The sequence below is a fragment of the Protomyctophum parallelum genome (assembly GCF_964188405.1).
Source record: "Protomyctophum parallelum genome assembly, chromosome: 14".
In the NCBI taxonomy this organism is placed as follows: Eukaryota; Metazoa; Chordata; class Actinopteri; order Myctophiformes; family Myctophidae; genus Protomyctophum; species Protomyctophum parallelum.
The window spans coordinates 21,831,769-21,847,137 of record NC_139709.1 but is presented as its reverse complement, the minus strand read 5'-3'; the positions used below and the strand labels follow the sequence as shown (position 1 = coordinate 21,847,137).

The 15,369-nt window shown below is 44.2% G+C and overlaps 1 protein-coding gene across 2 annotated transcripts; it reads left to right on the top strand.

The window, feature by feature from the left end:
* The first annotated feature begins 4,539 nt into the window (after nucleotides 1-4,539).
* On the top strand, nucleotides 4,540-13,727 carry LOC310870668 (angiopoietin-related protein 3-like). Of its 2 annotated transcripts, XM_083781937.1 has the most exons (8): nucleotides 4,540-4,643; nucleotides 8,600-9,025; nucleotides 9,492-9,602; nucleotides 10,788-10,899; nucleotides 11,256-11,372; nucleotides 12,351-12,446; nucleotides 12,541-12,813; nucleotides 13,394-13,727. In XM_083781937.1, exons 1-8 carry the CDS (start codon nucleotides 4,578-4,580, stop codon nucleotides 13,612-13,614), a joined length of 1,422 nt encoding a protein of 473 aa, XP_083638063.1. In that variant the 5' UTR covers nucleotides 4,540-4,577; the 3' UTR covers nucleotides 13,615-13,727. The 2 variants fall into 2 exon arrangements, with proteins under 2 accessions (XP_083638063.1, XP_083638062.1); XM_083781936.1 differs by lacking the exon at nucleotides 4,540-4,643 and having other exon boundaries at nucleotides 8,473-9,025.
* The last annotated feature ends 1,642 nt before the right edge of the window (nucleotides 13,728-15,369 follow it).

The window sequence follows — 15,369 nt, the reverse complement described above, 5'->3', positions numbered from 1 at the left end:
TTCGTGAAGGGGTTCTGTTTATCTGCTCTGGCCAAGAGAAATACTACATTTCCCTGCAGTCAGAGGCAAGATGCCCTCCTTAAATAATACTACATTTTCCTGCAGTCAGAGGCGAGATGCCCTCCTTAAATAATACTAAATTTCCCTGCAGTCAGAGGCGAGATGCCCTCCTTAAATAATACTACATTTCCCTGCAGTCAGAGGCGAGATGCCCTCCTTAAATAAATAATACTACATTTCCCTGCAGTCAAAGGCGAGATGCCCTCCTTAAATAATACTACATTTCCCTGCAGTCAGAGGCGAGATGCCCTCCTTAAATAATACTACATTTCCCTGCAGTCAGAGGCGAGATGCCCTCCTTAAATAATACTATATTTCCCTGCAGTCAGAGGCGAGATGCCCTCCTTAAATAATACTACATTTCCCTGCAGTCAGAGGCGAGATGCCCTCCTTAAATAATACTACATTTCCCTGCAGTCAGAGGCGAGATGCCCTCCTTAAATAATACTACATTTCCCTGCAGTCAGAGGCGAGATGCCCTCCTTAAATAATACTACATTTCCCTGCAGTCAGAGGCGAGATGCCCTCCTTAAATAATACTACATTTCCCTGCAGTCAGAGGCGAGATGCCCTCCTTAAATAATACTACATTTCCCTGCAGTCAGAGGCGAGATGCCCTCCTTAAATAATACTACATTTCCCTGCAGTCAGAGGCGAGATGCCCTCCTTAAATAATACTACATTTCCCTGCAGTCAGAGGCGAGATGCCCTCCTTAAATAATACTATATTTCCCTGCAGTCAGAGGCGAGATGCCCTCCTTAAATAATACTACATTTCCCTGCAGTCAGAGGCGAGATGCCCTCCTTAAATAATACTACATTTCCCTGCAGTCAGAGGCGAGATGCCCTCCTTAAATAATACTACATTTCCCTGCAGTCAGAGGCGAGATGCCCTCCTTAAATAATACTACATTTCCCTGCAGTCAGAGGCGAGATGCCCTCCTTAAATAATACTACATTTCCCTGCAGTCAGAGGCGAGATGCCCTCCTTAAATAATACTACATTTCCCTGCAGTCAGAGGCGAGATGCCCTCCTTAAATAATACTACATTTCCCTGCAGTCAGAGGCGAGATGCCCTCCTTAAATAATACTACATTTCCCTGCAGTCAGAGGCGAGATGCCCTCCTTAAATAATACTACATTTCCCTGCAGTCAGAGGCGAGATGCCCTCCTTAATTACGGCCGATCAAAAAACTCTCCAGCCCGCATCATTTATTTATTTTGCAAGCTCATGACTTTTGCTCTGCTAAATTTCAAATACCGGTAGATACTTTTGACTATACTCCACGTCTAGGAAGGGACTCCTGGGACCCAAACTTATATATTATGATAATGAATTAACCGCTAATATCTACAAACTCGCAACGTGTGCTTGTAGCTAGTTAAGCTATTAAAAAAAAAGAAAATGTACTTTGTAATTTGTACTTTTGAATACTTGAGTATATTCTTTGACCAACCCAGGAACGCCCAAATGAGTTTACAGTACCTCGCGACTGAGCCACATACTGTACAGTCACACGACGGCGGAAGATATTCATAGCAAATCCATTACACACTGACTCGACTGCAAGTGAGCTGCAACTGCTGCCTTTCTGCTTCCACTGTGTTCATAACACGGATGGAAAAGGAATTAGCCAGAAACGCTCCTTTTCCATTGCTGGAAGCAGAAAACTGACTCCGAGAGGGATTGTGGTTGAACTAGTGGGGACTGGGGAGGGAGAGGGGGAAAGAAAATAAGAAATAGCCTTTATTGGACCAAAGGACTGCTGACTGACTGACCACACGCCGTGGCCTAAAGACAGACAACTTGGCCAAACAGTCAACTCCAAGAGGCAGATTTACTGTTATGAAATGAGAGTAAGGAGGTTAAAAATGGAGGGACGTATAAATTTGGTTTGTAATTTGCTAATAAGACCAACGCTACCAGATAATGTGAGTGGTTATTAAGCTATAAATATAATAAATATAATTTCCAAAGCCACACAAAGTGAAGTGAAGAGAGAGTGGCAGGTCCGGTCTCTGCAATGTGCCTGATTCTATGCCACAGTCGTCTAGTGTCACTTGTGGAGGCCTCCTGCCTCCTTGTGGAAAATATAACCACTGTATACTGTATGTACAGTAAGCCCTGCCAAGCCATGTGGCCCATAGGGCAGAAACCTATCTCCTGTTTCTATAGCATGATGTACAAGTACATGACGCTAGGGCGGTATGTGACAGGGACTTACCCCCAATTCAACCCTTGACCACCTCTGTATGGAAAGTTAATTTTGCTGATAAATACAGGCCTTCCTGTAGCAAAATACATAGTAATAATGTTATGAAGAATTTTCCCAGAAAATGTCAGCCGTGTCTGGTGGAAACCTTTTATGTCCAAACTGTTACTTTTAAAACTGTGTTCAAATGGTTCCAATGTAGTTATTATTTAGTCACACAAGCTGGTCCAAAATGCAAAATGTATAAAACCCACAGACACACTTAACTACTTTCACTTTCAGTTTACTTATTTTTCTAAAATAGTGAAAATAGCAGACGTTGCAAGCTTAGAATTTTATCAGCTATTTTCGCTACCTTTGCTTGACACTCTTGTACGATGAAGTAGGGCATTCATCTGTGAAAAAAACATACAAAGTTGAAATATGGACATACTGTACAAGCTACATGATGACTTAAGGTGAACTGTACTGTATACCCAATTAATATTAAATATGAAATGTGGGGTATTTCTTTAGTGGGTCAACTCTGTACTTTGAGACTCGAAGTTGCATTTTAGTTCATGTCTCATCAGTCTCATACAAAACAGATGGAAATGATATAATTACATATTTATTGTATCCAATCACCACAGTCCTCTTCCTCATTCAATGTCCGTTATATAACAATAGCTGCTAGCCATTTTGACTGCAGACTGGGGGACAATAGGGTACACACTACTGTATGCACTGTAGCAGGTAGTCATGTAACATTGACCTATGAATCTGGAACCTCCTGTTGACCAGAAGGGCACAGACCTTTAACAACTGTGTTCACTCAAATATCAGCAGCCTGAAACACAAAACTGGAGCATTTACAGTACACTGTCATTTTATTAAAACAATGACAACTGCTATAATGTCTATAATCATTTTTGCTAAATAGCATCGTTGCAACAACAGAATGCCAATATACACCAGTTTTTTTCTACCCTCAATTTCTCCAGAATTAGACATTTGGTATAAAGGCAATGCCCTCTCGAGTATTAACAGGCAATGATTGGATAACTCAAGTTGGCACAGATTTTGTAAGCACAGCAAATAGCATAGTCGATCATCCAAGCAATCTATCTACTGTATCTATAAATGTCTGTCTGTCTGTCTGTCACTCTAATTAATTAGTCTCATGTCCAGCAGCTGTGCCTAGTCAGTAGTCTCTCCCGGCGGATCCTGCCGGGAGCTGCCTCTGCATTTCCTGTTGTCCAGAACCAGCAGAAAAGCCTAATTTGGCATGCTTGACAAAGAACTCCATATATGGGCATAACATACATAATAACTGGGTGGGGTATGCATTTCCAACTTGCATCGTTCCAAGTTGACCAGTGCCCAAAGGGCACCACTCTAGTAGTTGATAAATTAAGGCATGTGTGATCGTTTTTGCAGACACACACACACACACACACACACAGAACACGCGCGCGCGGACAAACAGTCAATACCCACATGCCTCACTCTCCCTCACCCACCTGATCAAACACACACGCCCCCATTTACGCCTACAGTAGATACATACAGCCTGTTCAGTCGACTAGAATGATGGTCCAATTTGACATTTGGCTTGATAAAAGTACCTGCAGCACATGGCATGTAGACTAACGTAGCCTCATGGGCCCCCAGCTGCTGTCAGAGGTGAGGTGAGGGCTATGTTTGCTGTGTCCACACACTCAGAGGTGCATATAAAGTATAGCCAGTTAACATTTAACAGAGGAAAGACAGTAGAGAAGTTCATCAACTCAACTCATGGAGGATGAATGAATACTTGAGTCATTCCACGAAACCGGTACGATTTGCAGTCTGATTTGCGGTGTATTTTTGCCATGTGGTCTCCTCTTTCACCACAGGTAGAGTAGTGGCCATCTTGAGTAAAGAAATCACAACCTCCTTCCACTCAACCCCATTATTATCCCACGATTTTGTAACTCACTTTTCACCCAGCGTCAATTATGTAATGTATTCCTGGGCGCTACACTTCCTCTGTCAACCTGGGGGGGCAGTGGACTGACCTCATGCTTTCTTCTATGCATGAGGAGTCCAAGCTGCTTCTTTTCACCTGACGGGGGAGAGTTTCCCCGGCTGGACGTAGCGGGTGGAAGGAATACGTTATTCCGACCAGTTCCTTTCCCCTCCATCAGGCGGGGGAGGTAGTTTAGAGACCAGGATTACTGCATGTTTTTGTGAGGATACCTACCCTAGGGGACACGGGGAGAACATGCAAACTCCACACAGAAAGGCCCTTTCGCCAACCCCGCCTTCGGGTATGGGCACTGATGACGCGGAGGAGAGAACACGCCCACAGCGTCCCCAGCGGGAGTCAAACCCAGGACCTTCTAAATGTGAGGCGACAGCACTACCAACTGTGCCACCGTGACCCCTTTATATTATATATTATATCTATACTATATTATATTATTCTATATAAAAATATTTATTTAATGCCTGAGATGGGAAAATTTGTTCTTAATGTCGAATTTTCTAAAATAACTAAATAAAAAAGATGATTGACTCTTAATTCGGTCCTTGGCAGCATTCTGCGTGGTTTGGGCTGCCCAGGGTACCTTTTGCCTGTTGGTTTCCTGTTGGTGTATGGTGTGTTGGTGTATGGCGTGTCCATCTTTTGTGATCAACACTATTATGTCATAGCCCCCCGGGTACCTGTTTTGGTGGTTCATACGATCTGGCATATTCGTCTGAGGCATCCATTCCATTGTGATTGTTTTCCTCATGGCCGACAATGCTATACCGAATGCTATCAAGACTTTCAATTGGGCTCTGTTCCAGAATAGGTTGGGAACCACTGGAATAGACCACCATGCAGATAGAAGAATGATTCCACCGATCTTGGATGAGAGCATGCATGTGCATATTAGGGTTATATGGCGGGTGATTCCCTATTTGTTTAGGACTGATTAACTGGCCTGGGCCATGGCTCAGCGGTCCAGGCACCTTGGCTGGCAATCCAGTCTGGCAGTATGCCACAGGTTTGACTCCTGATCCCGACGGCCTTCACTGCATGTCACCCCCGCCTCTCTCTCCCCATTTCCTGTCAGCCTACTGTCTGTCCCTCTATAAAAAAATATAAAATAAAGGCGAAAGCCAAAAAATAATATATATATATATATAAAATATTATTATGGAAATGCTGCTATAGGAGTGCTACAAAGCAACCGTCAGCAGTTCTCAGGCTGAGTGCACATTCATTGTTTTATAGAAGGGCTTTAATGGCAATGTGCACCAATAGCGTCGGATCCCCAAGGGAAGTCAATGTGCCAGCCAGGCATTATGGTCCAGAGACACTGCAGGATAGAAAGCTGCCATGAGATCTATATTAATGTCAAACGCATGGGTTTGACTTTAGACACATACAGTATCTCACAGTTTCGTTTCACTTTCCTTTTGAAGGGCTTGGCTTTAAACTCAGCTGTCTTTATCAGCTGAGAAGGAGACAACCAGGAAACCTACTACTATCTTCATTTGAATAATGTTTGCCACTTTGCCTATTGCAGGCTGGTGTATGCCCGCTGCGTTCAAGTATGTCTGACTGTCACACAACATAGGCTACTGTTCAACTCAATACAGTTGACGTGTCCACATAAATTGGTGTTGTTTGGTTTCTGTTGTGTGTAATGTCAGACCAGGGAGAGAGAGAGAGAGAGAGAGAGAGAGAGCTTCTGCTTTGTATAGTATACATTTGGTCATTTGGCCTATAACAGTAGTCAAAAATTACAATTAAAACAGAATGAAATACGTAATACATAAATGTATTTGCATGTCAAACCCAGACCTTGGGTTTGAGAACCACTGCTGTAAATACAGAGGAGGGGCCCGCATACAGTATGTGATATTGGATTAACCAGCCGATTAACCTATACAATTCATTTTAGCAAATTGTCAATGGCTTTGCGGCCGAGTTCCCCCCAAGGACCCCTGAGAGTGTGTGTCTGTGTATATAAAGAGTCCTCCTCTTTTACTTAGAAATCAATAACATGCCCCACAATTTACAATTTAGGCATTTAGCAGACGCTCTTAATCCAGAGCGATTTACATTTAAGCAAGAACAAAAGCATGGGAATACATCACATAAAAGCATTTATCATGAAACATGCGTAAGCTAAGAAAGTAACAGTGGAATATCTATATAATGAAACTATACATACACTATACATATAAACTATACATATTTACTACTATGCTATACATATGTACTATGGCGTGCTATGACTATATACAATACAATTATAGTGCTGTCTACATAACATGCTATAAGTCTGTGTCAAATGCTATCTAAGTCAACAGAAATGCTATCTAAGGGGTTAGGGTAAGTGCTATGGGCCATGATGGAGTCTGAAAAGGTGGGTTTTCAGGTTACGGCGGAAGATTGGGAGTGATGCTGCAGTTCTGACTGCAATGGGAAGTGCATACCACAGTTTTGGAGCCAGAAGGGAGAAGAGTTTGGGACGTGTGGAGCGTAGTCCCGGCGTTTTTTGTGAGGGTACTTCCAGCTTCCCTGCGTTGGCTGATCTGAGTGCGCGGGAGGAGTTGTAGGGTTCAATCATACTTGCAAGATATGGGGGAGCCATACCTTTGGTTGCTTTGAATGCCAGCATCAGAGTTTTGTATTCTGTGCGGGCAGCGACCGGGAGCCAGTGGAGGGAGCGGAGCAGGGGGGAGACATGTGAGAATTTTGGCTGGTTGAAGACCAAGCGAGCTGCTGCATTTTGGATCAGCTGGAGAGGCTTAAGTGCACATGCTGGTAGGCCAGTAAGGAGGGAGTTACAATAGTCGAGTTTTGACAAGACTGTTGTCTGGATTAGGAGCTGGGCTGATTCCTGGGTGAGGAACGGTCTAATTTGTCGTATGTTATAGAGTGTGAACCTACAGGATCGAGTGACAGCTGTGATGTGAGCTTTGAACGAGAGCTGACTGTCCAGGACAACACCAAGATTCCTGGCTGTTGGGACAGACGTTACCAGGGCGTTGTCTACGGAAATAGTTAGCTCCCGCATAGGGCAGGACTTAGCTGGGAAGAAGAGAAGCTCAGTCTTGTCTGGGTTCAGCTTGAGGTGGTTGGAGGACATCCACTGTGAGATGCAGTGATGTGCTCTTCCACCTGAGTGGCAGAGGGGGGGAAGGATAGGAACAGTTGTGTGTCATCGGCGTAGCAGTGATAGGATATATTGTGAGCAGAGATGATAGTGCCAAGGGATTTAGTGTACAGTGAGAAAAGGAGGGGACCAAGTACAGATCCCTGTGGGACCCCAGTTTGGAGGGTTCGGGGGGATGATAACAGACCTTTCCAGGAAACCTTTCCTCCCAGGACGAATTAGCCATTGGGCCAGTGGGGGGCCCAATGGTGTGGGGGGGGCATGTTAGTGATCTCTACGTAAATAAGAGGAGGGCTCTTCACATGATACACTATTGGTCCTTCTCTGACCAAAATAACAGAAGACAAACAAATTATAATCAGAGGCAAAACAGTTGAAGTTTCATAATCAATACTGACGTTAACTGGGTCATTTAGTTTAAAAATAAACCAGTTACATAACATAACTTCAATGACACACAATTACCTTGAGAGCCATAACTGGAGCATAGTCTTGCGTTGGTCAAGTTCAAATAGTCAGAGGCAATGGCATCTAGGGTTCTCACCACCAAAACAAAGAGATTGTTTTTTAGATTAGTCATGCTGTTACAAAATAAACTTGTAAACATTGACAGTAGGCTGACAGGAAATGAGGAGAGAGATGGGGGGAAGACATGCAGTAAAGGCCAAACCTGCGGCACACTGCCAGACTGGATTACCAGCCAAGGTGCCTGGACCGCTGAGCCATGGCCCAGGCCATTTTTACCTATACATTTTTTATATTCATATTATTATCAATAAAGTGTTAAAGTGTTTTGCCAATTATTTGGGGGCCCACTTGCAATATCCTCACGGACCACCAGTGGGCCCCGGTGCATCGGTTGGGCCCAGTGTGTAATATTTTCAGTCCTTTAATGAGTCACTGTCAGGGCAGGCAGGAAGCCATATCGTAGAAACAGATCGGACAGGTTAATGATTGAAGTGGGTCCAGCCAGCGTGTATAAAAAGCCCAGGGTCTTTGTCCAGCGGTGTCCTTTACACAGAGAGGAACAGAGAGTGGACTGGCTGCCTCGGTGACAACATCGCAGAGCTTTTGAAACTGAAGCAGAATAACACCCAACTATGAAGCTGACTCTAACTCTCGTGCTTGTCACCATGGCTGCTTGCGCCTCTATCCTCTGTGGCACCTCGGCGGAGCCTCTTCCTCAGCCCGAGGCTCCCCCCGCTGAAACCCCCCCTCGCTCCCGCTTCGCAGCCCTGGACGACGTGCGCCTCCTGGCCACCGGCCTCCTCCAGCTGGGCCAGAGCCTCCGGGAGTTTGTCCACAAGACCAAGGGACAGATCAACGACATCTTCCAGAAGCTCCAGAACTTTGACTTTTACTTCAACCAGCTGTCCAACATGGCCAGTGAGATAAAAGAGGAGGAGGAGGAGCTGAAGAAGACCACGGTGGTGCTGAAGGCCAACAACGACCAGCTGAAGAACCAGTCTTTGGAGATCAGCTCCAAGGTGGACTACATCCTGCAGGAGCGTCAGCAGCTGCAGAGTGCGGTGGGAGGCCTGGAGCAGAGGGTGAGGAGCCTGTCGCTGGACATGGTGGGCAGCCGACAGCTGGAAGAGATCACCGCCCTGAGGGTGAGTCACTCACTGCCAGCACCAGGAAAGGCTTTGGGCTTTCACTGCAGAAAAGCAGAATGCCACACACCCAAAGTTGTAGAGGCACAGATAAATAAGTAAATAGGCCTATCAGGAATAATGATAGCGGTTAATGTTGTTAATGTTATAGAACAAAAAAACAAACGAGATAAACTTGAGTCTGTGACCTTATTTTTATTTTCATGGTGAAATCATTTTTCCTCTGAAATAGCCAAAGTTGAAACCAACCAATTCTTACACTGGCAGTTCCTCTGCCTAAAGTAAGGATAATTTATTATTAGTATTTATTTGATTTGATTAATTTATTGTCAAAGGCAATAAAGAAAAAAGTATACAGTTGTATAGGATTCTGTGGTGTTGTTTTTAACCATAGTATAATTACTGACCCAATTGCAATAGTCTTGCTAGTGTATATTTAACATGTCTTCCTTTGTGTATTTATCAGGAGTTGAGTCACACTCAGGAGCGGAGCATCGTTGACCTGCTGAGAGCTGTAAAGGAACAGAGTGAACAACTAAACTACCAGAGAATGAAAATCAACATCCTGGAGGAGAAGGTACTCATTATTTTTATTAAGCGTTATGGTGCTTATGATTAGCCACTAAATCCTAACTATCCTAAATACTGATGTTGCTATAATATCAGTGGTGCTAGAATTCTTTCATGTCAAGGACCCCCAAATTGATAGTTATGATTTGGACCCCTATCTGAAATTATTTAGTTCCACAGGGACCCCCAGAAGCAAAGATTTGAGTAAAGAATGTTTGCTATAAAATATTGATTTGCACAATTTTTCAAAAATAGCAGATCTACAAGGCAGCTCACAGTGCATCACGGATGTGCTATGAGCTTGTATATCTGCTATATTTGAATAGCCAAAGTATAAAATATGGTTAAAGTGGTTAAAATATTGTGATATGCAATGACACTGATGATTTACCGGTTTTAATGGGTTAACCACTTAATTCTTTCTACTTTATACTAAAATGTTCTAAAATAGCAAATATAACCGATCAACGTGTTACTTGCATCGCAGTGCATTATGAGCAGTGCATTAGGAGCAGTGCATTATGAGCAGTGCATTATGAGCAGTGCATTATGAGCAGTGCATTATGAGCAGTGCATTAGGAGCAGTGCATTATGAGCAGTGCATTAGGAGCAGTGCATTAGGAGCAGTGCATTATGAGCAGTGCATTATGAGCAGTGCATTATGAGCAGTGCATTAGGAGCAGTGCATTAGGAGCAGTGCATTAGGAGCAGTGCATTATGAGCAGTGCATTAGGAGCAGTGCATTATGAGCAGTGCATTATGAGCAGTGCATTAGGAGCAGTGCATTATGAGCAGTGCATTAGGAGCAGTGCATTATGAGCAGTGCATTATGAGCAGTGCATTATGAGCAGTGCATTAGGAGCAGTGCATTATGAGCAGTGCATTATGAGCAGTGCATTATGAGCAGTGCATTATGAGCAGTGCATTAGGAGCAGTGCATTATGAGCAGTGCATTAGGAGCTTGCTAGGGTGAAAGTGGTTAAAGGACACGCATTTTCCTTGATTTCTTTCACCCCTTGTCATTATCATGTGGCTTCTTAATATTATTAGATTCCAAATGCATGATTTACTTACAATTTAGCAGAATAACCAGCTGAAAACTGTCCACCTCATACTCATAATAAAGATTTCATGTCAATAAAAATGGCCATAAACTAAAGTGCTGTGGTCTTATAACAATTATCCTCTCCAGCTCGCTACCAACACACTTCTCCAAGAGACTGTGGAGACGATGACTGACATCTCCGTCTCTGAAACACCCACCCTGACTCCTTTTCTGTCAACTAACGGTTCACAAACGAATGGTAAGTTCATTCAGAAAGCATTCTGCCTAAAAAGCACTGAGTTGACATTATATTAATCAATAACAAGAGGCCACAGTTAAATCATCTGATGATTTATTTTAGGATGAATCTCTTCCATGCTCTAGTGACTAGTCTAATCTAAATTTGTGTGTGTGTGTGTGTGTGTGTGTGTGTGTGTGTGTGTGTGTGTGTGTGTGTGTGTGTGTGTGTGTGTGTGTGTGTGTGTGTGTGTGTGTGTGTGTGTGTGTGTGTGTGTGTGTGTGTGCGTGCGTGCGTGCGTGCGTGCGTGCGTGCGTGCGTGCGTGCGTGCGTGCGTGCGTGCGTGCGTGCGTGCGTGTGTGGGGTTGCGTGTCTAGTGAGTCTACCGTCAGACTGCAGCGATCTGTACGACAGAGGTGAGCGAGTGAACGGTGTCTATGCCATCAGGCCTGAAGGACATCCAGCCTTCATGGTCTACTGTGATATGACCCACGGTAAAATACAGTCAATATCACACTTTAACCACTTCAACCCCCTCAGGGCTCAATACTAGTGTACATGTTTTGTTTTCTGTTATTGTGGGGAAAGCTTTAGCTGAAATTAACGCAGTGCAACGCGTTGTGAGTTTGTCGATTTTCCTTCTAAATTCACCCCCCACAATATGGTTGCTGCGGTTTAAGTGGTTAATCATTTGAGTTTCAATCATCAAAACTTAATTTATAATGAGTGATGTGAATGAAGAGATTTGGTGTAGACTGTAGAGTGAAGAGATTTGGTGTAGACTGTAGAGAGACGCCTTGGGATCCTAAATGAAATATAGGCCTATTATATGTTTTAACTGGTTATGAATTATATATGACAGAGGGCACGGTGGCACAGTTGGTAGTTCTGTCGCCTCACAGCTAGAAGGTCCTGGGTTCGATTCCCGCTCGGGACGCTGTGGGTGCTGGCGGCGTGTTTCCTCCTCCGCGTCATCAGTGCCCATACCCGAAGGCGGGGTTGGCGAAAGGGCCTTTCTGTGTGGAGTTTGCATGTTCTCCCCGTCTCCCCTAGGGTAGGTACCCTCACAAAAAACATGCAGTAATCCTGGTCACTAAACTGCCTCCCCCTGGCCAGCTGGGGCGCCTGATGGAGGGGAAAGGAACTGGTTGGAATAATGTGTTCCTTCCACGCGCTACGTCCAACCAGGGAAACTCCCCCCTGTCAGGTGTAAAGGAGCAACTTGGACACTCAGGCATGAAGGAAGCATGAGTTCAAGTCCGTTGCTCTCCCCTTGTCCCCCATATATGGGGACTAGGTTGGTGGAGGGTGTGTACTGTGTAGAGCCCAGGATCACATTAGATGATTGACACAGGGGTGAAAAATGGGTTACAAAATCGTGGGATAAAATAAATATATATAAAAAAACAAATGTCATATACAGTATAAATTAAGTCATTAAGTTTGCCTGCTCTTTTCTTCTCTCCATTCAGATGGTGGTTCAACGGTCATTCAGAGGCGAAAGGACGGGTCAGTGAACTTTGATCAGACCTGGGAAGAATATGAAAACGGATTCGGGGAGTTTCAAGGTGAGTAGCCAGAAGATAAACGTTTCATATGGCTATTTTCTAGGTTCTAACCATAAATAATATATAAATTAAAATGAACCTTTTGTTATTCCAGGTGAGTTCTGGCTGGGTCTGAAGAAGATCTACTCCCTGGCGTCTAACGGAGACCGTCTCCTCCACATCCAGCTGGAGGACTGGAAACAAGGCACACGCTCCATCGAGTACAGCTTCTCTCTGGAGGGCCCCGCCAGCAGCTACACCATCCACCTGGCGCAGGCGTCCGGGGACCTGCCCGATGCCATGATCAACCACACGGGCATGATGTTCTCCACCAAGGACAGGGACAACGACAACCACCAGGACTCCAATTGCGCACTCGACTACACAGGTAGACAAAATATTCTATTATTATTATCACTTGCACAACACTAAAGGGCAACAGGGATTTTTACACTTACGTACGTATGTGTACATAAAACTTAACAGAATTAAGATCGCCATGAACCCTTAACCCATTCTGACCTGAGATCAGATTCATACGAGGTTTCCGCCGGACACACACTGGTCTGATGAACCCATTCTGACCTGAGATCAGATTCTAAAAATGTCAGTCGCTCTTCGATTTTTCAAAAATAGCAGACCTACAAGCTCGTATCGCGCCACTCGGTGGCGCGATATGAGCTTGTAGATCTGCTATTTTTCAATGGCTAAAGCACGACACGATGCCGACACCAAAATGGGTGCCCGGTCAGAATGGGTTAAACCCATAGCGTCCTGAACCTCTAGTATACAATACAAACGACTACATTGGAGACAAAATGAAATGATGATTACAATGATTACTGTACACTGCAATAAAAAGCATTTAATGTGATGCTTTGCTGTGAAGGTAGTGTACATTACGTGATACTGACCAAGCTTGTTTTCCGACTGCTTGTGCCCGCATGGCATTTATGCCACTTCCCCAGGTGGCTGGTGGTTCAATGCCTGCGGGGACACCAACTTGAACGGCAGGTACACACACCTCAGGCCAAAGGGGCGCTCGGAGCGCAGGAGGGGCATCCAGTGGCGGCCGAGCCGGAGGACGGCCTACTCCCTTCGCCATACCCAGATGTCTATCGGCCCAGCGTCTGCCCGACGCCCTGCTGTGTCCACAACTCCGGCGTCCACCGAACTGAACTTTATCTGAACTGACATCGCCAAAGATCAACGTAAATTACCTTAAGAAAGTTGACTTTCACCAAATCTTGCACCAAATCACAACATCTCATGACACTTTACACATAGAGAAGGTCAAGACAACACTTTTTAGGATAAAATAAAATAAAAAACTACTCTTCAACAGGAAGCCTTGAGCAGAACCTGGCTCTAGGTGGTTGGCCATCTGACTCAACCTGTTGGGTTGTTTGAGAGAGACGGGGAGAGAGACAGGTAGAGAGATAGACAGACCAACAGACAGACAGAGGCATACTGTAGATGCCCAGGAAGGACAATAACAACTATAATAACAGTCTGCATCCATAGACCATGGAAACCCTCGGTCCACAGCTGGGGAATCCATAATCATGATGCACGCAAGAAACACCCTACTTAACATGCACAGCACAGTCCCACCGTGGCAGAGGGACACGTGGACTGCTGTGATACGTACGTACAGTATACACACAGTACTATTAAGGCATGGAAAGATTGATAGGGAAGAGAACATTTTCCTGGAACAGTCAAATCTCTGCAGGGCTAAGATTAAAGGCAGTCACCCAGAATATTGAGTCAGCTGTAATACTTAGTGGAATTTCTGTCCTAAATACAAAGTCAGCCAGCCCAAGAGAACAAGCGAAAGGAAGGTTAGTCCCCATCAGTGACCACCGTAGGATCTCAGACGAACGCATCCGAATTAACGGGGAGATACTCAGAGAGAAACATGTTGAAATGTGGTCGGGTCGGGATTAAATTGATCGAGTCCTGCACATGACTGAGTCACATTGACTCTCCGCATACAGTATTGTAAATACCATATTTTTGATACAATAAATAATAAAAAGTTGAATTATTAACTGAATTATTTGTGAAAGGCTAATGTTTACTTTAGTCCCCACTGAGAGCGTTGCGTTGTGTTTGGACGGTGTCAAACAATTAACCGGGTCAAATGGGTGACGCCGCCCAGACGGCGTCCACACGCGGCAGCTGAGCACCCTTCATTGATTAAAACGGGAACATTCCCTGCGTTGGCGATGACGTGACGCTGCCGGACGCTGCTGTTTGAAGCGGGTGAATGTCTGTTTTTTTTCTTTTGTTGTTGCAAAATTCCCTCAAAGCGAAATGACATAACATGTAATTCATTAACTCTAGTCTAGTTGCGATGCCAACTTACTGTGGATTTAGGATTGGTCAGGGACATGTTGGCCCTCTATAGTTGACCGTGAATAGTAGCATGGCAGCACGTTACTCATCCTTGACCTGAAAACAACAAACACCATTTCATTTCTATACGCAAAGGTCGTCAAAAATCAATGGCAATCGATAGAGTCTGGTTAATGAGTCAATACAGGCTTCCTGAGTATTGAGCATTATCAACATAAGATTGGTAGGCTAATAGAAAGAGTATCATGCCTGGGTATATTTAGAAAAGAAATGTGTGATGCAAAATGTGTTCTTAGACGCAAGGCCCTTTAATATACTCTAGAGGGCAGCACGGTTCCATGTGGATGATTTGTTTTCATTGCAATTTTGAAGATACAGTATAGTTATTATTCCTTTATGTTCAGAAATCAGTATTAATTACAGCTTCATCATCATCTGACCCACCTATTTTACCTGATTAACAAGTCAAGGTTGTTCTTTCATCAGGTGCCTGTACAGAGTGTCTTTTATTAATATGATATACACATACTGTAACTGTATGTATAATACCGTACACTATTATAATGATCATCACTTTAACCAT